At 38.4% G+C, this 24201-nt stretch overlaps 1 protein-coding gene across 4 annotated transcripts in view; it reads left to right on the top strand.

Annotated features, from left to right (window-relative positions):
• The window catches only part of ACACB (acetyl-CoA carboxylase beta), a 224839-nt gene that overhangs the window by 154717 nt on the left and 45921 nt on the right, over positions 1-24201 (top strand). For 3 of the 4 annotated variants that reach the window (XM_082243009.1, XM_082243006.1, XM_082243008.1), the window contains 13 exons: positions 1164-1277; positions 2077-2190; positions 2315-2404; positions 4149-4267; positions 6126-6149; positions 8074-8211; positions 12218-12317; positions 13849-13956; positions 14662-14718; positions 15443-15484; positions 20343-20558; positions 21761-21916; positions 23694-23897. In XM_082243009.1, coding sequence (XP_082099135.1) covers positions 1164-1277; positions 2077-2190; positions 2315-2404; positions 4149-4267; positions 6126-6149; positions 8074-8211; positions 12218-12317; positions 13849-13956; positions 14662-14718; positions 15443-15484; positions 20343-20558; positions 21761-21916; positions 23694-23897 — 1482 coding nt within the window. The remainder of the gene's footprint in view (positions 1-1163; positions 1278-2076; positions 2191-2314; positions 2405-4148; positions 4268-6125; positions 6150-8073; positions 8212-12217; positions 12318-13848; positions 13957-14661; positions 14719-15442; positions 15485-20342; positions 20559-21760; positions 21917-23693; positions 23898-24201) is intronic. The other variant, XM_082243007.1, reaches the window with a different exon arrangement.

The following is a 24201-nucleotide window of genomic DNA, read 5'->3' as shown; positions in this document are numbered from 1 at the left end:
ATGGTGTTCTTTTGGTGATGTGCAGTGTTTTTGCACCAAACATATCTTTTGCAATTATGGCCAAAAAGTTCAATTTTGGTTTCATCAGACCATAACACATTTCCCACATGCTTTTGGGAGACTTCCAAGCTTGGATGTTTTTCTTCGTAAGGCAAGGCTTCAGACTTGCCACTCTACCCCTTAGCCCAGACATACGAAGAATACAGGAGATTGTTGTCACATGTACCACACAGCCAGGACTTGCCAGATATTCCTGCAGCTTTTTTAATGTTGCTGTAGACATCTTGGCAGCTTCCCTGACCAGTTTTCTTCTTGTCTTTTCATCAATTTTGGAGGGACATCCAGTTCTTGGTAATGTCACTGTAGTGCCATATTTTCTCCACTTGATGATGACTGTCTACACTGTGTTTTATGGTATATCTAATGCCTTGGAAATTCTTTTGAACCCTTCTCCTGACTAATACCTTTTAACAATGAGATCCCTCTGATGCTTTGGAAGCTATCTGAGGACCATGGTATTTGCTGTAGGATGCAACTAAGAAAAGTTCAGGAAAGACCTACTAGAACATCTGAACTTTATTTGGGGTTAATCAGAGGCACTTTAAATAATGGCAGGTGTGTACTACTGACTCTTTTAGTTTTTTATTTTTACTCCCCCCCCCCCTTTAAAAGATTTCAGTTAAAAAAAAAAAAAATTTCAGTTTGTTTTTCAAGTGAGTTGTACAGTTTATAGGTCACAAGAAGTTCTGAAATAATTTAACTTTGTCTTATTCTTTTACATCACAGAAAACTTACATTTTATCAATGGGGGTGTAGGCTTTTTATATCCACTGTAGTTGATCGTATATCATCATAATACCATAAAAATATATTAATACATTTTTTTACCTATGAATATATATTTTACTGGGTATGGCAATTTCGTACAACAGTAAAGACCTGGTAGGGAACCCCCAGCTCTGCTTTAGTCAAGATTTTATATTTTAACTGATATATTTATAACTGCAAATATGTATCTATCCTATAGAAACAGACTGTAAAGTAATGTATGTCAAAAATATTTTGTAACAATAAGCCAGCATCACCCACTTTTAATGTATGGCTCAAGATAAACCTGAATATTAAACCTATTACTGTTCCTTCTCTTGTTGCTGTGAATTTAGGATCAGCTTTGTGGACGAGACCCAACAGTGACAGATGATCTTATGACTATCCTTAATGAGCTGACACAACTGAGCAAGATTGAAAACTCAAAGGTTGCACTCATTGCTCGACAGGTAAGAGCCAGCAGGCCAGACCACATACCGATTGACCTTAAAGGACTACTATCACAAAAAAGTACAGAAGTGCTGAATATTGTGAATAAAGGCATATAAAATAAAAGAGGATGTCATATTAAATTCTTTAATCACATGCATTAAGCACATACGTACAGTTATCAGAATACAATATTGGCCTTTTTAGGTGGTTTGCAACTGTGTACCTGAGAGCACTTGGCCTTTCAAAATGTTTGCAAGTTTGTTTTCTTTCTATGTTTTAAAGAGGAAGTAAACCCTCCTCAGGAAGTTGTACCTATAGGTAAGCCTATGATAAGGCTTACCTATAGGTACTGTAAATATCTCCTAAACATGCACCGTTTAGGAGATATTTACCTTGCATGCAGCCAGTGACGTCACTGGCGCATGCGCTCTGAAGGAACGGCTGATCGTGCCGTTCCTTCAGAGCCCCGTGCCGTGACCGTCGGCTCCCGCGCGCGTGCGCGGGAGTGACGTCACCGCGGCTCCGGCCAATCAGATGGCCGGATGCCGCGATCCCGGAAGACGGGCGACTGAACATGTCGCTCGTCATACAGGTAAGTGAGCGGCACGGCGGGGGCTCGTTCTAAGGTATTTCATAATGAGCTAGTATGCGATGCATACTAGCTCATTATGTCTTTCTCTTGCAGGTTGTAAGAAAAAAAACATTTTTTTGAATGAGTGTACAACCTCTTTAATCCAGACTAACCAACACCGTTCTGTATTTATTAAGATCTATATCTGTAGTGTTTATGTATCTCCCCACTGTTTAAAATTGTAGGTCCTGATTGCATCTCATTTGCCGTCATATGAGTTGAGACACAATCAAGTGGAGTCTATTTTTCTCTCAGCTATAGACCTTTATGGACATCAATTCTGCCCAGAAAACTTAAAGGTCAGTCATTTTACTTATGAAGTAATTAGATGAATACTAGTGCTGCAAAGTATCACAACTGATTACACTAGTGTGTCTTTTCCACTATGAAGTGAAAACATTATGTTGAATGTTTTCTTTCCAGAAACTCATTTTGTCTGAGACCTCAATCTTTGATGTGCTACCAAATTTTTTCTACCACATTAAGCAAGTGGTTCGAATGGCTGCACTAGAGGTAAGAAATCTTTTTATTACAGTAAAGTTGTTTCAGCTTTTATGTATTTTTGCATAAATGACTCTCAAATTCATTTTCCAGATATGTTCAGTAAGAGAAAATAATAGTGATGGGTTTTTATGGAATTCTGTTACTATTGTTTATTCATACCGAAAAGAAAAATTCTCTATGTCTATGCAAAGCCCAGTAAGTAGAGCTTTAAGGAGAAGTATGGTAAAGTAAAGCTTTTTTGGCCATACTTCTCCTATGGAGTTTGTTCTGCACTCCTAAAGCTAAAGCCGCTGTTGGCTGACGTCATTCAGTCGGTCCAGGCTTGGGAAAGATCCTGTGCATATGGTTCTGTATCTGCCCAGAAGTCTGGACCAGCACCTGGCTCAACCTCTCGATGGTCTGCTGTCGGACGGTCAGGGCTCTCTACTCAGAGCCCGGGGGGGGGGGGGGGCTAAGCTATCAGCGGTGTTTGATTGCTCAGTTCTCACTGTAGAGCCGGAGGGGACAGATGCAGCATTGGATTTAGTGCTGCATCCTCCAAGGTGAATATTATTTTTTTTTTATTCCAAACTTCTCTTTTAACCTACTACAATCTGTCAATTGTGAAACTTGAAATTCAGAGGAACTTGGGCATAGATCTTATCTAAACATTAATACATGAACCAGTTTATGAAATTTATGTGCTTTGATATAGTGGCCCCTGAAATGGATTTTCATGTCTAAATGTGATAAGCAAAATCTTGGTTTAACTTTGCAATAATTAGACAAACAATTAATTACTTAAAGTGAGCCTATGACCAGACTATGCAAGATACAGCGTTTTACATATTCCAAACAAGCGTTAGAAGCTTTTTAAACTAAGCCATCGTTCACTTTTGTAGCTATAGGCATTGCGGGAACATTTGACTTCAGAGTTCACAACAAAGGTACTAAAATCGCAACACTTCTCCTTAAGGGCTAATTCACACAGTTGTCCATAGCTGTGCACAGCCCAGGTGTTTATGTTCATCGATGACAGGCTGAAAGTCTCCGGAGCTGTTTGCATATAATTGCACATGGATAATTTACCTGTGGTTAGGTACAGATTAGTGACCGTAGAAAAACAGTCCGCGTACAGAGTGTACAGCCGCTTATCTGTCTGTAGCTGCATGTAATAGCTTCTTAAGCAAATATATGCAGACACTGTCAGCCTGTCCACAGCTGAACGCAAACACTTAGCCACTACTCACTGCAGATGTAAGCTGATCAATGTGCACCCAGGAACAGCCGTATAATTGAATACTTACTTTTTATAGAAGCAGAATCTTGGCAATCTGTCAGCTTTCCAATGTAAATAAACAGCAAGTGCTTGTTGGCTTTGAGAAACCAACTGGAACCTGATTTTTAGAGTCTCTTCTGCAAACTTTGAGGATAAATGCAGCTACAGCAGGCAATAATTGCATGTTATGTTGATGGCTACGTTCACATATGTGCATGTGTGGGAGTGTGTGTAAATGGCATGCATTCCCACAGCTGCACACAAAACATAGTGGTTCTCCCCCCAATGCACGGAAAAATGTTGTGCAGTTTCCCGCACACTGAAATCGCATGGTGAATTTGAGCGGTGCGGTTTCCCAAAATTTTTATGCAGCCTAATTTTAAAAAAGATACAAGGACTTGCAGAAAACGCAGGCACAGCAGCCTATTCATATAAATAGGCTGCCGAGCACGCGCATATGAACATACAGTAAGTAATTGTGTTTTATGACTTCAGGTGTATGTGAGAAGGGGTTACATAGCCTATGAACTGAACAGTCTTCAGCATCATCAGCTCCAGGATGGCACTTGTGTGGTGGAATTTCAGTTCATGCTACCATCTTCTCACCCAAACAGGTAAAGTAGTAACCAGAAAGCTCTAGGCTTTTATTCCGTTTTCAACTCAAGAAGATGGAATTCAGTTTCAGCCTTGTATATTCTATTGTTCATAGATGGGATTATAATAGATGTGTACTGACAAAGTCTTATTCAGTCTAGCGGAGTCCATTAACTTCCTTCTAGCTGATTTTTTTGCTTTTTAAACCCATGGACTTCACAAGGTATTTTGCAAACCTGCATACACTTTCTTAGCCACAGGGTTGTATGCCCTTAATGTTACATCATACCATACATTTATGCCATACATGTAGACCCGAATCAAGCCCTCTCTATTTAGACTTTATTTCCACAGCAATTCGGAATCTGTAATAATATTGGTATAATTCACATGCAGAGATTTTTTTTTTTAAATCTGAAAATATAGAGGGAGGTTTACTAAAACTGGAGTGTGCAAATCAGGTGCAGCTCCGCAGAGAAACCAGTCAGCTTACAGATTTTATTGTCAAAGCTTAATTGCATAAACTGAAGTTAGAAGCTGATGGCTACCATGCACAGCTGCACCACATACGGAGTGCTTCAGTTTTGGTAAATCTCCTCCACAGAGTCTAAAACATTTTTGTCGATTGTTATTGACTTAATAGCCACAACGTTTTTAAATCCTGATGTGTACAATGTTCTAAAACAGGGGTATTGAATTAAAATATACAAAGGTCCAGTCAATAAAATATTCTTCCAGCAGAGGTCCGAATCGCATGTTTGTGCGATGATCGCCCTGTATCCTCGCAACCAATCACCTGCATGTTAACTTGGATAGCCCCCGCCCTCTGTCTATACCTGTCCTGCCTCCAGCTGTTGGCTCTGTGAGAATGGCAGTGGTGATGGCTGTGGGCAGAACGACTCTAAAGGGTGGGACCGCAGGGGTCCGGATGAGACATTAACTGGGTCCGGATCCGGACCCAATCCGCCATTTAGTGATGCCTGTTCTAAAAAAAAAAAAAAAGATATTGGTTACATAGTTACATAGTTACAGTGTTTCCAAAGATTGTTTCTTCATGCATGTACATGTACTGTATATATTGGGTGAGATCTCCTTTTTGCACCGTGCTGGCTTATTGCTGCATTTTGTCCTTATGAGCTCCCAGGGATGATCATCTGTTGTATTCATTTGCTCTGAATACATGTTCAGATTAAAAAGATAAAAAAAAGAAAAAGCATTAGAATCATTAGGATTATCCAACAACTTGATTCAGGGTATGATAGAACACTTTTATCATTAAGCAGCACCTTAGCTTGCAGGTAAATGTCCTAATTTGGAAATATATCAATTTGTAGAATTGCAAATATATACACTAGTGGTATTTTTTATTTTATTTTTTAATAACAAACATGGCATACTTACTTGCTTTGTGCACTGGTTTTGCACAGAGCAGCCCTGGTCCTCCTCTTGTTATGGGGGCACCAGTGGGTTCTCGCTCCCGAGCCACACCCCGTGTGTCCATAAGAGACACAGATTGGGTTTCGACCCTGCTCCCTCCTCACTGGCTGTGAGCTGTATTTGACAGTAGCGGGAGCCAATGGCTCCCACTGTTGTCTCTCAGCCAGTCAGAAGACAGAGACCCTGGAGTGCATCCATTCTTATGCACATTGCTGGATCGCGTTTGGGCTTGGGTAAGTATTAGGGGGGCTGTGGGGGGAGCTGCATGCTGAACGTTTTTTTACCTTCATACATAGAATGCATAAAGGTAAAACACCTTCAGCCTTTGGAACCACTTAAAACTATAGGTGTAGTACATATTTAGATGATTATGAAATGTAGCATTCTGATTGGACTTCCTTGTGACACTTATTGTCCTGTTATTTGCCCATTTGATTTCAGAGAGTCCAGCCCAACACTGAGCAGGTATGAGTGCAGAATTCTCTCTACAGCATGAAAAATATTTAAATCCCAAATACAATCTCTTCCAATAATGCTATCATTTGTGCTTTCAGCTTTTGCTTTGAAGCTCTCCTTAGGCAGTTGTCAAGGGTCTTTAACAGCGCATTTCTTATTGACTTGTCCCTGTAGTTCTTTTGTGTGAAAGTAATGTGACTCTAACAACCGGTCTTTGCTTTCTCTACTTGCTAATAAAATTAATTCCTTCTCTGCCAGAAAGAAAGTTCATTTGGAATTCTCAAAGTCTCCTGGTTAGGGACCAAACCACGTTGACAATGGTGCCTTAACCATTTTTTTCTAAAATGCCTGTAATATTTTAATTTAGTGGCAGAATATCTGACCTGCGATTGCCAATCTGTGTCGTAGAGCAAGTCTATGTTGAACTTGTGCTGCTTTCGTATGGATAATTCAGTACAGTGCTTGACCATGTATGAAAGCTGGAGCAAGGAAAAGTGGAGGTGGCTATCCATAGCATCCTAGAATTTTTCTAGCCATTAGTCTTATGGCCCTGGTCAAGAAATAAAACAGGGGCTTGATTCTTTGTTATTGGGATTGTGAAAAGGTTATTCACACACACAAACTTCACGCACATTTCTTTAATGTTTGTTTTATACAGGTAGCTCAACATGTATTAGATGGGATGTCTGCAGTCAACCTTCTGAATATTGTAAATCCCAACTCTGCTTTTTGGTACACTGTTGCTGGTTTATTAGGAAGATAGAGGTATATGGATGGATAACAGCTAGAATTGTATCATTTTTATAGCATAGTAGCTGTTATCCATCTAGGATAAGGTATGATATAAAAGCTTTAATTTCATTGGCTTGTATGTGTAGCATACTGTATATGCTTTTTCTTCCCTGGTATTTATAAATGTTCACTATTCACTTTTCTGATAGTAATGCGCCTAGTTGTTTAAATGCAGCTTGCTATAAAAAGTACTGAAGTATATCTGTGAAATTAATTGAATTAGTGTAAAAAAATACTAACTATATACCTATTGTAGTGCTGCAACTTTCCAGCAAAATTCGATTTAATGTTTTTTTTTGTATATATGCAAAGAAACAAATGTGAGAGTAACTTGTAATTTACATATGGAATTTTATATATATATATATATATATATATATATATATATATATATATATATATATATATATATATATATATATATATATTCCATATAGAATTGTGTTTTTTTAAGCTTAGGTGAGAGAATTATCTTTTTTCAGTGTAAGGTACATTGCTCTGGAAAAAATGGTGATCTTTAACAACAAATGAATATTCATCTTTCTGCATGATGTTGAGTTTAGCAAGCACTTTTATCTATTTTTTCATTAAATTATAGGTAGAATTTAACAGTGTTTCATGAATGTACTTTAAACATAATCTAAATAGTACTTTGGGGAACACAGAAATAGTCATTCGGTCAGTATCATTTAATCCAGCAAGGGCTCCTGATGCTTCTGATTGCAAGTGTGTAGATTTCTGCTAAAATTTATTTTGACATTCAGCACAGATATTCCTGTAGCCCCAGAAAATAAGCCTATTTGAAAATGTATAACTTAACTAGTATATCCTGCCTCCTTTAGCATTTTTGTATTGCAAACCTAATACCAAAATCAGCTTGTATACATTGCATATGTTAAAATACAAATCTATTTACTAATTGTACTGTGGATACAGTATAACATCGGAATAATATTTCTCTACCTAAAAATAGTTTTTCTTCTGCGTGTTAGGCTTTAGAGCTTTAGTTCCACTGCGAACCTGCCATGTCTTCTGTACTGTATTTCTAGCTCCAATGCTTTGTTGTTTCATGGAATTACCCTAGAGAGCCAATAGCAGAACAGCTCGCCTATAGATGTTACTATTATTTGTTCACATACAGGATGTCTCTGCCAATCAGTGCCACACATCTCGAGTTAAATCGCCAGAGCAGTGAACTCTTCATGGACAGTGGCTTCTCTCCTTTGTGCCAACGGATGGGAGTGATGGTGGCTTTTGATAAGTTTGAGGATTTTACAAGGTGATTCTGTGATATGTGAGAGATGTTTTCTTCTGTGAGAAAAAAATTTGTGCCTGTTTAAAAATTAGATTACTTTTTTATATCTTCCGCCTGGAAAGTCAATCCTATAAAAAATAAAATTAGCCATTATTGTATTAATATGATCGGCATTTAAGCTGACCTCCAGGCTTTACATTGTTTCCCCTAAAACCTCCCTATCTTTCTCTGATGCATTTCACCCTACCCATGAGGGCTTTAATCATTATTCTTTATGTTTACGCACCGATGGGCGGGTTGAAATGCATCAGGAACGGGGCTCAGGAGAAGCTCATGGCTGAGTCCATCCACGTTTCTTTTCACCTCTTGAGCTAGTAGTATGCAGCATCTCTCATCCCCTCATACTTCCTTGCTTTCTGGATTAGACATTATACAGCCTGCACCCTTATACTTCTGTGAGATCTACCAGAGTACCTTGAGTGGCGATATAAGTAATATAGCGTATAGTGAGAACATCATCAAGATGTTCATTTAGAAAGTGTTATCCTGGGCTGACAAGAGGAGGGATCTGCAGAAAGCCAACGTGTGAAAGCTTGCATATTCATAATAATAAAGCATGCATGGGTCTAGCACCATGAACACAGCTGTGTCCATTGATGTCTCTAACTGTGCTGATAGCGCCCTCAGCAACTTGACAGCTAAGAGCTTAGGTACACTGAGCAAAGGACATCAAGGGACAAAGCTGTGTGTGTGGTAAAGCCATCAGCAGGGCAGTGCTGATATACTTAACCATGAGAGAGGGCGATACACTGAGAGGGGGGGCTGGAAGAACCAGAGAGAAGTGATCTGGCACTTTTTATACTGAGATCCTCCTACTTTTTTATTGAGTTAAGCATAAAACTACAGGGAGACACCAGTGGGAGAGGTCACCCAGCATGCAGAAACCTGACTGGGGTGAGCAGTCTTCTCAACAGGGAATACAGCTAACAAGACATCTAACAGACAACATTTTAACAAGAGTTTGTTGAGAATGGAGGTGCACACAAAGAAAAGCATTATCTGGAAAGATGAGCTGTTTGCTTGATTTAATATAAAGTGTATGTCTAGTCAAAACCTTTCTTTTTAGTTTCAGATAGACACCCATGTCACGTTATGTTTTGCCAATGGGGAGATTTCTCTTTACTTCCTCTCCTAGAAATGCAACGGGAAGTGAGAGGAAAGCATTCCAAAGTGAAAGAAAATATCCTCTCAACAGTTGTTGTGAAAGCAGCTTGCCTTATTGAGAGATTTACTCTCTATTCCTAGTTCAGTAACAACTGTAATATTTTGGATGTGCCATCATCCACTTAATCCCCTATTCCTAGTTCAGTAACAACTGTAATATTTTGGATGTGCCATGATCCACTTAATCCCCTATTCCTAGTTCAGTAACTGTAATATTTGGAATGTGCCATCATCTACTTAATCCTCTATTCCTAGTTCAGTAACAACTGTAATATTTTGGATGTGCCATGATCCACTTAATCCTCTATTCCTAGTTCAGTAACAACTGTAATATTTTGAATGTGCCATCATCCACTTAATCCCCTATTCCTAGTTCAGTAACAGCTGTAATATTTTGAATGTGCCATCATCCACTTAATCCCCTATTCCTAGTTCAGTAAAAGCTGTAACATTTTGGATGTGCCATCATCCACTTAATCCCCTATTCCTAGTTCAGTAACAACTTTAATATTTTGAATGTGCCATCATCCACTTAATCCTCTATTCCTAGTTCAGTAACAACTGTAATATTTTGGATGCGCCATCATCCACTTAATCCCCTATTCCTAGTTCAGTATCAACTGTAATATTTTGGATGTGCCATCATCCACTTAATCCTCTATTCCTAGTTCAGTATCAACTGTAATATTTTGGATGTGCCATCATCCACTTAATCCTCTATTCCTAGTTCAGTAACAACTGTAATATTTTGGATGCGCCATCATCCACTTAATCCCCTATTCCTAGTTCAGTAACAACTGTAATATTTTGGATGCGCCATCATCCACTTAATCCCCTATTCCTAGTTCAGTAACAGCTGTAATATTTTGGATGCACCATCATCCACTTAATCCCCTATTCCTAGTTCAGTAACAACTGTAATATTTTGGATGCGTCATCATCCACTTAATCCCCTATTCCTAGTTCAGTAACAACTGTAATATTTTGGATGCACCATCATCCACTTAATCCCCTATTCCTAGTTCAGTAACAGCTGTAATATTTTGGATGTGCCATCATCCACTTAATCCTCTATTCCTAGTTCAGTATCAACTGTAATATTTTGGATGCGCCACCATCCACTTAATCCCCTATTCCTAGTTCAGTAACAGCTGTAATATTTTGGATGTGCCATCATCCACTTAATCCTCTATTCCTAGTTCAGTATCAACTGTAATATTTTGGATGCGCCATCATCCACTTAATCCCCTATTCCTAGTTCAGTAACAGCTGTAATATTTTGGATGCGCCATCATCCACTTAATCCCCTATTCCTTGTTCAGTAACAGCTGTAATATTTTGGATGCGCCATCATCCACTTAATCCCCTATTCCTAGTTCAGTAACAGCTGTAATATTTTGGATGCGCCATCATCCACTTAATCCCCTATTCCTAGTTCAGTAACAGCTGTAATATTTTGGATGCGCCATCATCCACTTAATCCCCTATTCCTAGTTCAGTAACAGCTGTAATATTTTGGATGCGCCATCATCCAATTAATCCCCTATTCCTAGTTCAGTAACAGCTGTAATATTTTGGATGCGCCATCATCCACTTAATCCCCTATTCCTAGTTCAGTAACAGCTGTAATATTTTGGATGCGCCATCATCCACCTAATCCCCTATTCCTAGTTCAGTAACAGCTGAAATATTTTGGATGTGCCATCATCCACTTAATCCCCTATTCCTAGTTCAGTAACAGCTGAAATATTTTGGATGCGCCATCATCCACTTAATCCTCTATTCCTAGTTCAGTAACAGCTGAAATATTTTGGATGCGCCATCATCCACTTAATCCCCTATTCCTAGTTCAGTAACAGCTGTAATATTTTGGATGCGCCATCATCCACTTAATCCCCTATTCCTAGTTCAGTAACAACTGTAATATTTTGGATGTGCCATCATCCACTTAATCCCCTATTCCTAGTTCAGTAACAACTGTAATATTTTGGATGTGCCATCATCCACTTAATCCCCTATTCCTAGTTCAGTAACAGCTGTAATATTTTGGATGTGCCATCATCCACTTAATCCCCTATTCCTAGTTCAGTAACAGCTGAAATATTTTGGATGCGCCATCATCCACTTAATCCTCTATTCCTAGTTCAGTAACAGCTGAAATATTTTGGATGCGCCATCATCCACTTAATCCCCTATTCCTAGTTCAGTAACAGCTGTAATATTTTGGATGCGCCATCATCCACTTAATCCCCTATTCCTAGTTCAGTAACAACTGTAATATTTTGGATGTGCCATCATCCACTTAATCCCCTATTCCTAGTTCAGTAACAACTGTAATATTTTGGATGTGCCATCATCCACTTAATCCCCTATTCCTAGTTCAGTAACAGCTGTAATATTTTGGATGTGCCATCATCCACTTAATCCCCTATTCCTAGTTCAGTAACAGCTGTAATATTTTGGATGTGCCATCATCCACTTAATCCCCTATTCCTAGTTCAGTAACAGCTGTAATATTTTCGATGCGCCATCATCCACCTAATCCCCTATTCCTAGTTCAGTAACAGCTGAAATATTTTGGATGTGCCATCATCCATGTACTCTTTTAGTGACAGTGGCAACCAGGACAAATGGAGAAGGTGAATCTACTATGTGGGGACACAGACGATAATACCAACCTAGCAGATGTTTTAACTTCCCTACACTATTTAGAACATACCATATGTTTAATCCCAGTTCACACTGACATTGACAAACAAACAGGAACCACTGGAATAAACATTTGTAACACATTTCTCTTCTTTAGGAACTTTGATGAGGTAATCTCCTGCTTTGCAGACCCTCCTTTAAATAGTCCCTTGTTTAGCGAGGCTCGTTCTACTTTTTACGATGAAGAGGATAACAAGGTTGGTAATCCAGTTAGTTTGTGCATGGGGTCGTTTTTTAATCTGTGTCCAACGATGACATTGCATTATGCAGAATAGTGGGATTTACTACCATTATAGTACACAAGACTTTTATGTAATTTATCTTTTACCATTGTTTCCTAAAGCTTTTAGGTGATGTACCCCTTTACAGTGGTAATCTGACACCATTTGGTATGTGTACACCTAACGTGTGCACTTGTTATCTGTTCCCCTAAAGATATATTAATATTTAAAATAACCCTTTTCTTTTTTTTTCCCCGCCAATTTGCCTATTTATTGTACAGAAGTCGGTTTGAATCAGCTGTACTGGGAATCTTAACACCACTTCATTTAAAAATTATACTTATGTTATATTTACTGCTTTTTAACGACAAATTAATAATTAGAAGCCAATAACTATTCTGCAGTCTATTTTATTGAATTTTCAGACAAATAGAAGCATGTGACCATTATTCACAACACTGTAGCATCAGCTCTTCGCAGAAAGGTGCACTTGCATTTTTAGCATTATTTAAAAGGACTTTACATCTTAACATAGAAATATTAAAAGCTATATTTTTGGACAGTCTTTCTCTATGTGAAAGAGCATCCTTAGAAGAATTACACTATACGTAAAGTACCAAGGAAGGATAAAATTACTTATATAGGTTGTATGGCAGGTTTTTTTTTGTCAGTAACTGCAAATGGTGTGATACATATGAATAAAATAAAGAAAAAGGAAGATGTCTGTAAATCTAATACTAAAAAAATTCCCTATTAGAAAAACAATAAGACTTTCTTTGTAATCTGTCAGAAGAGAATCTAAGCTCATTATTTAAGGTACAGCAGACAACAGTATGTTCATGTTAATAGCAATGACTCCTCCGTAAAGTGGAGCTCCAGTCCCTTTGTTTTATATTTAATTTATATATTTATGTATGATTAAAGCAGAACTATGGGCAAAATCTTTTTTAATTTTGGATAGAGCAAGGGAGGGTTCAAACCCCTTTCTGATTTTTTTTTTCCGCCATCTATATCCCATTGCAGGGATTTCCCTTCACTTTCTATCCCATAGCCAAACAGGAAGTGAGAGAAAGTCCCTGCAAATTAAGGTAATTCCCTGGAGACTCACCAGGTCACCAGAACTCTATTACTTTTCTGGGTACACCCCAAAATCTGGGATTTTCTTTTACCTTCAATGATAATGGTAAACAAGACAAATGAAATGAAAAAAGTTTTGCCTTTAGTTATACTTTAATAGATATATTTCCCAGTAATGCATTACCTTGTCAATGTCACTGGTTTTGTACAAACACCCACTTTGTGATATGAACAGGAAGATCAAAGTACCTAGCTAAATAATAGACAGAAGATGCTTATACCTTCTGCAGCAACTTGACAGTATTGAGATATAAAGGAAAGATAATGTGTATATAAACTTTAGTCATATATGCCATCATTTAAATGAATGACTTTAATAAGATCTGCCAAGCACTGCCAACATAATGTTTTATTATGATCATGTTTTTAGAGCATCCGGGAAGAGCCAATCCACATTCTCAATGTTTCCTTAAAGTGTGCTGACCGAATGGAAGATGAAGAGCTGGTGACGGAGTTCAGAACTTTCGCCCAGTCAAAGGTAGGGACAGTAACCTTGTCAGATTTTTACTGCTATCCTTTAGAGAAATGTCCCATTACTTTCTGTTTCCGTAACAGCAGTTTTACCAGGCATCATCTTTAACAAAGGCAAACAGACAAAGCTCGCCTTTCCCTACTGTTTTAAAAATATAAATAACATTTTAAAAAAAGTTAATTCTCTTGTGTGTTGCTGTTGGAGATTTTCCCTCACTTCCTGTTTGTTCGTGTCACCAGCACAGAAGTGAGGGGAATTTCTCTAATGGAGACCCGGATAGCAGTTAAAACAGAATGATAGTTCTAACTTTTCTCCATTCTAACCACAAACAAAAGAAAAAGGGTTTGGATGAACAGGGGCCCATTCACACCAACGGGCCCATATTCAGGTTCACATAACTCATGCCCATTGTTTGTTTTTTATAAATTTTGTTCAAACCTGACAGTTTATTGAGGTCTATGCATGGCAGCGCATTGTGATGTCGTATAGTACATTGCAACGTGCTGCATAAGAATTCTTCTTTCTCTTCTTTTTTTTTTTAAGCTCGTTGATGTTAATTGAAGAAATAGGACCTGATGAAAATTGCCTTGTTTGTGTGTTGGTCAATGCTGCTCAATGCAGCTCAATAGGGCTGGTGTGAATGAGCCCTCAATGTATTTACTTTCTTTGTTTCAAGCTTTCACTTGCTCTACTTTTTATCTATTTCTACAGAAAAACATTTTGGTGGACTATGGACTTCGGAGAATCACTTTCTTAATAGCTCAAAAGGTTGGTGAGGCGACACAATCTATTTACTTGTCCGGGGATATTAGGGTTTTGCTACAGTAATGCTGTAAATGTATTATTTGAAGTTATCCCCTATGTTAACATTGACCTCTATTAGTACATCTAGCGAAATTTTAAAAGTCACTCAGCTGGCCTGTCCTTAAAGGCACAACTCTCAGAATGGCTTATATTTTAATACTGGATGGGCATCTGCGTCTGCAACGTTTAAATGGCTTCTAATATATGGAATAATTTTACTTAGTGGTTGGTGTCTCTACCCCTTTTTTCCCGGGCCATCTTTCTATTGTAACTTAAACTCTCCAATCAAGTACTACTTTATGTAGAATCCTTTTGGGGATTGTGATATCATTTCTTGATTTTTGATAATGGCAATAGTTGGGCAGAGCAGAGGATAGAGGGGGATATCTGACCAAGAGAAAATTCCAGCATTTCATTCAACTGGCATACATATAATGTATGGAGCTAACATTTTCAAATTTAAACTGTACTTTTTAGCTGAGCCTGTTGACCTATGCAATTGATAGCCTGAATATGCAACATTGTTGTTTAGAGGATCATGACAGTTATTGCAAGGATATGTTGATTTCTAAATGGGTCTTCTTTATCAATCAGTTGAATAGACTGGCTGAATCTTAAAAATATGTGAACATGTCTGACTTTTTGACTTAGAATAACTAATACTTATCTTTTATGTTTTCCCTTTTAGAGAGAGTTCCCAAAGTTCTTTACTTTTAGGGCAAGAGATGAGGTTTGTTAATTTCGTTATTTTTATATATCCAAGGGAAAATATAGTGTATTTCCACAAAGTTTTGTGTTTATTATTGTAAAACTCGCATTTTTACAAAACTTTTCCATATATTTGTTATTGTACTAAATATATAAATGTGTTGCTTAGCTATTAAAGAGAGTGCTCAGTGGCTCGGTGCATTTAATCTGTCTCTTAACAAATGTCATGCATAAGATATTAAGATAGAAAAGCTTTGCTAATATGAACCAGTAGGTAATGTGCAAAAACCATACTAAATAGGTTATATTGATAAAAAAAGAATAGTGCCTGTAGGACAAATAACATCAAATACTCAGTGAAACACCAGACTGATTGATGTATAACATAAATCTGAGTGACCACTAGAAATCACAAAGAAATAAATGAAAAGTAATGTGAAATAATCCATAAATAATCATGGCATAAATAATACTCTCATATAAAGTCCCAAAGTTGAATCCAAAAAGAAAGTGATGTGATAAAGATGTGAAGCTAAATCTGCAGTCACCCCAGTGATCCAACGACAGTGAAAGTTAATTTCTTAATAAATGTTTTGGCGTTATTACACTATCGAGCCCCTTTTTCTTGTGTGGCACCACTGGAGTTCACTTCGATCCATATCAGAATTAGTTCACTCTCTCCTGGCCATATCCATGGTTACCTGTTGCAAGAAGGATTCCTAATCATAGTGGTGCTGTGAGGAGGTGTTTACAGTCTTTTACCAGTGTTCTGGTAAGGAGATAAGTGTGTCACTGTCGTTGGATCACTGGGGTGACTGCAGATTTAGCTTCACATCTTTATCACATCACTTTGTTTTTGGATTCAACTTTGGGACTTTATATGAGAGTATTATTTATGCCTTGATTATTATGGATTATTTCACATTACTTTTCATTTATTTCTTTGTGATTTCTAGTGGTCACTCAGATTTATGTTATACATCAATCAGTCTAGTGTTTCACTGAGTATTAAATGTTATTTGTCCTACAGGCACTATTCTTTTTTTATCAACATAACCTATTTAGTATGGTTTTTGCACATTACCTACTGGTTCATATTAGCGCAGCTTTTCTATCTTAATTTTGTTGTTTGGTGTAGTCTCACTTATAGCTGCTGCTCTTCTTCTTTTTTAGCTCTTAGCGCAGTTACACAATTTTTTATATGCATAAGATATTAGCAACATACACGTAGACTGTACATAATTTTCAGTGTGTTGTCCAGCTAAGATTCACATTGCATAAAGATCAGGAAAAGAGCCATTTTGATGCAAAGCAGGAAGCTGAGCCTGTATATATAATGAGCAGGTATGGCTGCTCCCATGCACATATTGTGAAATTTAGCTTCAAATGGAGAATTTTCAAAGGACTCAATCTACTCAGCAGAATGTGTTTTACGGCTATTTGTCCACTTTTATTATCCAAAATGTCAAAGTGAAACTGTGTTCTACCCATAAAGGGGTTTAGCGGAATAATGAACACAAATGTACTCTAGCCTCCTAGCTTTTCATTTGCAGAGCTCTGTTTTTTACTCTCTAGAACAGAGCTGCTACTTGCTTAGCTCAGAAACGTTGGTCTGTTTGGAAGCAGATTATCTTTTTCCCTTCACAATCTCTACCTCTCAGAGCTCCGGAGGCCTGTCTGTGTAGGCTTGGGGACACGCTGCCCCCACAACACATAGGAGCAAGGACAGGCTAGGGAATATTCTCTTATTAACAACACCCACGGACTTCAATCAGTCCAACATCTGTTCAGGGACACTTTATCTTCTATAACAGGCTTTTGCTGCATCTTTACACAGTGACAGTCAGTCTCACAATATATAATTGTGCAAAGTAGCAACACCTGTAGACACTTCACTATTATTGAAAAGCTTATTTACAGGAAGCTTAATTAAAGGAGAAGTACAGCCAAAGCTATTTTGTCTACACTTCCCCTTGGGATCACAGGAATGCAGTTAGTTCTGCACTCCTATTACACATTTTCAGCTAACAGTGAGCTAAAGTCCGCTCACTCAGCTGAGCTAGCCTCAGGAAAGATCCCGACATTAGTCAGGATCCACAGAGATGCCCGAAACATTCTCCAAAGATGTTGCGAGCAGGATTTTTTTTTGCCGCAGCAGAAGCTCAGCGCCCCAGTGTGAACACATTTATTGATTTTAAAGGGAAGCATTTTTCTTTATCTTTTTCAGGCACTTTTTTTTAACGCAAAAGTGAAAGGGCCCTTAACATTTCTCATAACATTTAACACTTTATTAATATTGCAGAAGTCATCTGCTGGTTTCTAACCACTTCCATACCTGGCCTATATTGGCACTCCTCCCTTACCACAAATCATCTTTTTTTTTTTTCTAGAAAATTACTCAGAAGCCCCAAATATTATATATGTTTTTTTAGCAGAGACCCTAGGGAATACAATGTTGATTGTTGCAACTTTTTATATCACACGATATTGCGCAGCAATTTTTTCAAACGCTTTTTTTTTTAAAACAAAAAAAAAAAAAAACAACAGTTTCATGAATTAACGGAAAAAAAACCCACTAAAGTCAGACAGATTTTTTAAAAAATTTTTTTGTGTAATGTGAAAGATGATATTACGCAGAGTAAATGGATACCTAACATGTCATGCTCTAAAATTGCACACACTCATGGAATGGCGCCAAACTTAGGTACAGTAAAACCTTGGATTGCGAGCATAATTCGTTCCGGAAGCATGCTTGTAATCCTAAGCACTCTTATATCAAAGCAAATTTCCCCATAAGAAATAATGGAAACTCAGATGATTCGTTCCACAACCATTTATTTATAAATCCTTCAATTTATAGTCCATATAAAAAGATTATCGCATTGCGATAGGTTGTGTAACCATACAATGTCCATCCACAAATAGCCGCTTCCACAAGGGGATTGGAAGCAAAATCCAGCAGGAGCTACAGGGTAGCAGTATGGTTCCATTTAATGAAGGTATAACATTTAGCAACTCACATGGTTGATGAATAAAACAGGCACATCTAAGTATGCAGGCATCCGGGGTAAAGCTGTCCACATAGACCATCTTCTGCACCACCGACTGCTAGTCTGTAATCCTGACCGGGAAGACCACCCTGCAGTAAAGCGATCTGAAAGCGAGGGGCAGCATGGAAAGGATGACGTAGATGACGGTGCGGAGGATGGTCCTATGTGGACAGCTTTACCCCTGATGCCTGCATCCTTAGATGTGCCTGTTCCAATCATCAACCATGTTGTACCTTCATTAAATTTAACCATATTGCTACACTTAGAGGCGCCTCTCTTCTCTTTTATACTCAGCTGTGACTTGAGGCTACTTGTATATCAAGACATCGCTTGTATATCAAGTCAAAATTTATTTGAAAATTTTGCTTGTCTTGCAAAGCGCTCTTAAACCAAGTTACTCTCAAACCAAGGTTTTACTGTACTTGCAAATCTCCATAGGGGATGCTTTAAAAATGTTCACAGGATACCTGTTTAGAGTTACAGAGGGGGTCTTAAGTGGGGTACACACTAGTAGAAAATCTTCCGAAAATTCCCGTCCGAGGTAAAATCGTACGATTTTCGCCTAGTGTGTACACAACTTTCAGCAGCCGATGCCGACATTTTCAACGAAAAAAAAAACGGAGGGACAAACACCAAAATTTTTATCGTCTGTCCCCAGAGGACCATTTTTCGTTTAATGTGTTTGCAGTACGTCCGCGAAAAATCGGATACAAAAGACCGCGCATGATCTTAAGTTGCTGACAACCCGGAAGTCTAGGAACAAATGTCCCAAAAAAAAAAATCGAACGAGAAATTTTGTGAACATTTATGCACTGTCAACTAAAAACGGGAATGAACACTGAGCAAGAGAGACAAAAATCGGAGGATATTTCGTCCGATTTCCATCAAGTGTTTACGGGCCTTTAGGCTAGAATTATTGATCCCGCTCCAACGTTCACAGCGATTCCGCACGTGTGGTTTGAACGCCGTTTACATATGCTTGCGCAACGGCGTTCTAATTTTTTTTTTGTTTATTTTAGTTTTATTTTTTATTTTGACACTTTTTCCCTTGAATTTTTTTTTTTTATCACTTTTATTCCTATTACAAGGAATGTAAACATCCCTTGTAATAGGAATAGGGCATGACCAATCCACTTTATGGAGAGATGTGGGGGTCTATAATATGCTTAAGATAAGAAAAAAACGATCTCAGGCTTTCCAGCCGAATACACGGCAGGGTATACAACTTTACGGCCCCTGAGAGTCATAGAGCTGACCAGGGACCATCTGGTTTCATTCAGATTTAACCACTTAAACTCCAGGACGTCCTATGACGTCCACTAAAACTGCAGATTGCTGTAATATAATTCCTGGCGGTCCTTGTTCATGCACCTCTGTGATAGGTGGCAACGCTCTTTCCACGTCTCCAGTTGTGGTACTGCACTGCCACCCTATCACACTGGCTAAAGACTACAAGAGGCCTTTGCACTGGCATGGTCCATTGTTGTACCCATTAGGACACCATGTAGCCTTGGTTGGAGTATATGCATGTAGACATGAAATGGCTACATGAGATTAGCATCACTGAGATGCCATAAAGAATGAAAATGAAAAAGATGAAAACAAGCATGTCCAAAGGCAATTGTTTGATACATAGGTTTACATCTACTTTAAGATGTGATACCAGTCAATGAGCAAGAGTAGTTGCTGTTACTAAGAATGGGTTGAATGAAGAGAAATATCTGCATATTATCACACAGATGGATATCGAGCAAGGATCACGTTTTAGATTACCAGGGGACAGTAATGTAAATTATGTATTAAAAACCATATTCGTATGTTTTTTCCTAGTTTGCAGAAGATCGTATCTACAGGCATTTGGAGCCTGCTCTAGCCTTTCAGCTTGAGCTGAACAGAATGAGAAACTTTGACTTGAATGCAGTGCCATGTGCCAACCACAAGATGCACCTCTACCTTGGGGCAGCAAAGGTAGCTGCTGGTATAGAGGTGACAGATTATAGGTTCTTCATTCGAGCCATTATCCGACATTCCGACCTTGTGACAAAGGTAATTCTTTCAGCAATGTTATTATTCATTTTAAAGTTCCAGGAATTTTTCATTGGTATCAAATAAGTCATACACAATAAATTAGGCTGCAGTAGTCTCCTAAAATGGACCTGAACGTAAAAATTAAAGATATTCTGTTTTATAGGGAATAACTAGAATGTTAACTGTACCTGAGCAGTGCCCTGAAAAATCTTTTGTGTAAATTCCTTCTAAAAAATAGCCGTACACCCCCTGGTTCATCTGGGTGCCTATGAACCCTGGTTTCTACAGTTTTATAACTGTTTACTGCTATTCTCAAGAGGGTGCCCTGGTGCCTCTGGCTGCTATTTTCAGGAGATTTGGAGTGAGATTTATTAATGTCGCTACTGTGTTTGCTGGAGAGAAATCAGTACCTGAGGACCTTGTATTGCATGCATTCTCTACTATCTGCATCTGTGTTCCTCCACCTCTACTGCTGCTTCCTAAATATTACCTGACATTGATTATTTTGGTGCAAAGCCCTGTTCCTCTATTAAGATGGTTACCTCCATATTGGGGAAATTGAATGAGGAAAAGATCAGCCGCAAGAAGCCTACAGTCACTACTGGTAACTAGTTTTTTTGCCATAGCCACAGTTCAGGTGCTCTTCAACCTAATTTTCCATTTGCATGTGTTTAGCCAAATGTTTTAGAGGCAGCATTTGATTACTGAGCCAAGCATCTAGATACTAGTGGAGATTGGAAAGATGGTTTTGTCATGGCTAAAAACAAGCAGCTATTACGGTTTGGGAAGGGGGGTGCTCTGTCAGGTATGTTGTACAAGGGCCCGTGATTTCCACTGGCATTTCTGCCTCTGAAAAATTTAGCATCTGGAACATCTTATGCGCAAATGGTGGTAAAACAATTTGAATTTCCAAATTGCCTCTTGACCTTGTCAAAATGTAACAGTTTGTATATTTATGGGTCCATAATATCCTTAAATGGGAAAATCCCTATCTGAATCCAATGCTGTACATACAAACCTAACAGAAAATTGGCAGAAATCGGAGTATGTGTGTAGGACCAATATGCCCTATTGGAATTAGTTTTTTTGCTATGCTTCTTTTGCTTCTGTTGTTGTATGAATAAGTGTGCTTTTGGGATTGATATATTTAGTAGAACAAAGTATCCAAAGTTAACCAGACATAGTAGCTATATTCATTTTAATTGGTTTTATCTTTATAGGAAGCTTCATTTGAGTACCTCCAGAATGAAGGAGAGCGTCTTCTGCTGGAGGCTATGGATGAATTAGAAGTAGCTTTTAACAACACTAGTGTCCGGACTGACTGCAACCACATCTTCCTTAACTTTGTCCCCACTGTCATCATGGATCCTTCAAAGGTGTCTTTAACTGTTCCATTTAACGAATAATGCTTCTTGGCCTGATTATTATACCAAACATCCCAATGCTTATAAACTTGTATGAAATTATAAGAGAGTTAAGGGAGACGTATAGCCAAAGCTATTTTGGTTATACTTCTCCTGTAGGTCACAGGGGAACAGTCCGTTCTGCCCTCCTGTGACCCGCTTTTAGCCAACAGCATGCTAAAGTCTGCTGTCAGCAGACATCACTCAGCCTTTCCATGCTTCGGAAAGATCCTGAATATATGGTCGGGATCCACCCAGATGCCTCGACTGGCACTTGGGTCAGCCTCTCAGCAATCCCCCAGCCCATCCCACCCCCTCCACAGCCCAGCGCTCCAGTGAGTGCGGGAGGGGCAGAGTAGAGAGCCGCTGACTGACAGTGATGGCTCTCTGCTCAGAGTGGAGGGGAAGAGCTGTGCGATCAGCGGTGTTTGATTACTCAGTTCTCACTGAAGAGCAGTGGGGGACAAATGCAGTATCAGATTATTGCTTCATCCACCTAGGTAAGTATAAATGTTTTTTTTTAAGTCCATGTTTCTCTTTTATTGTAATAATTCAATTTAAATCCACAGTCTATTCTATAAATATACACCATATTACCAAAAGTATTGTGGTGCATGCCTTTACATGCACATGAACTTTAATGGCATTCTATTCTCATCCATGTCTTTATGGACCTTGCTTTGTGCACTGATGCGCAGTCATGTTGGAACAGGAAGGAAGCTGCAAAGGGTGGATCAACTCAATATTGAACCCTACGGACTAAGACTGGGGTGCCATTAAGGTTTATGTGCGTATAAAGGCAGGCGTCCCAATACTTTTGGTAAAATAGTGTATATTCTTAAGTTTTAGATAGAAACCAAAATTCCCGGGAAAATATAGAGGTGTAGCAGAGTATTGGTGCCGCTTATAAATTCCCTAAGGGCATTAGAGATAAATATATGTAGATCAGAGGTTTGTGTCAGATCAGGATTAGAACAATATTGTTGACATTCAGTGTAGGTACATTTTGGATAGGATTGTTATATGCATTAGCACTGATGAATTACAAACTTGTGGGATAAATCGTTGGGGAGTATTAAGGGCTGAATTATGGTTGGGTTTAGGATTATGCATCCTTGTGTTACTTGTAAGGATTAGGTGGAGATATAGAGGTTAACTAGCTTTTACAAAAGAAAAGGCTAGTAGTGGCATTGTACATTTTCCCGCAGTACATGCAGGTGTTAAAGATTTAAGAACTGATGCATATCAAAAGGCAATGGCTGATGTTTTAGGCCTCGTGTCTGAAAGTCTAAAAGAAAAATATGATGCCTTAATGGGGTTGCCAGACTAATATAGACATTTTTTTCCATGAGGTCATTTCTATGGTTCACAACTAATAATCAAACTTTTAAGCCTAGTACACACGATGAGGTTATCAGACAAATGATCATCGTGTTTTTTTTTTTTCTTTTGCATGCTAGTCTCTATATTGAAAACAAAGGGGTTACTAAAGTAAGAAAATTCTCGTACGTCAGAATTAAAATTCAGAAGTGATTTAATGTATTATTGTATTTGTATTGTATTTTTGGATGAAAACTCATACGATCTGGTATCGTACAAGAAAAGTGTTTGTGTGAAAGCTGTGTACTAACGATCAGATTATCGCATGATTGATTCGAAAGCAGTATTTTTTGTACAATGTTCTGATCATGTGTATGGGGGCTTTAGGCCTTCTGCCTATCATGTTAATGATGACCTTTTCTTTTTGTAGATTGAGGAGTCAGTCCGCTCTATGGTAATGAGATATGGCAGCCGATTGTGGAAACTGCGGGTACTTCAAGCTGAAGTGAAGATCAACATCAGAATAACTCCAACAGGCAAAGCTATACCAATCCGCCTGTTCCTAACCAATGAGTCCGGCTACTACCTGGATATGAGCCTGTATAAAGAGCTGACAGATCCCAGCACTGGACATGTGAGTGATATGCAACAAAGTACCAAAGAGGATCGGTGCTTTGCCACTGTGTGTTGTGTTTTTGGTTGACTACTGCTTTCTGAGTAGTGTCTTTTGTTTTGTGTGAAAGAACTCCTTTTGTATCTGTCAATATCCATGACACATTTTTTTATGCAGAGGTAACATAAGGTGGTAATAATCCCGTAGTGTTTTTGGTATAACACACTGAGCACAATAACATAAACAATCCCCCAATAAATGATTTGTTAAAATTCTTACCCCAGCACTTACAGTTTACAACTGCTACTTTATCCTGCTCTCTTTA

This window comes from Pelophylax lessonae (assembly GCF_965119305.1).
Source record: "Pelophylax lessonae genome assembly, chromosome: 1".
Classification (NCBI taxonomy): Eukaryota; Metazoa; Chordata; class Amphibia; order Anura; family Ranidae; genus Pelophylax; species Pelophylax lessonae.
This window is presented reverse-complemented; position numbering and strand designations above follow the sequence as displayed.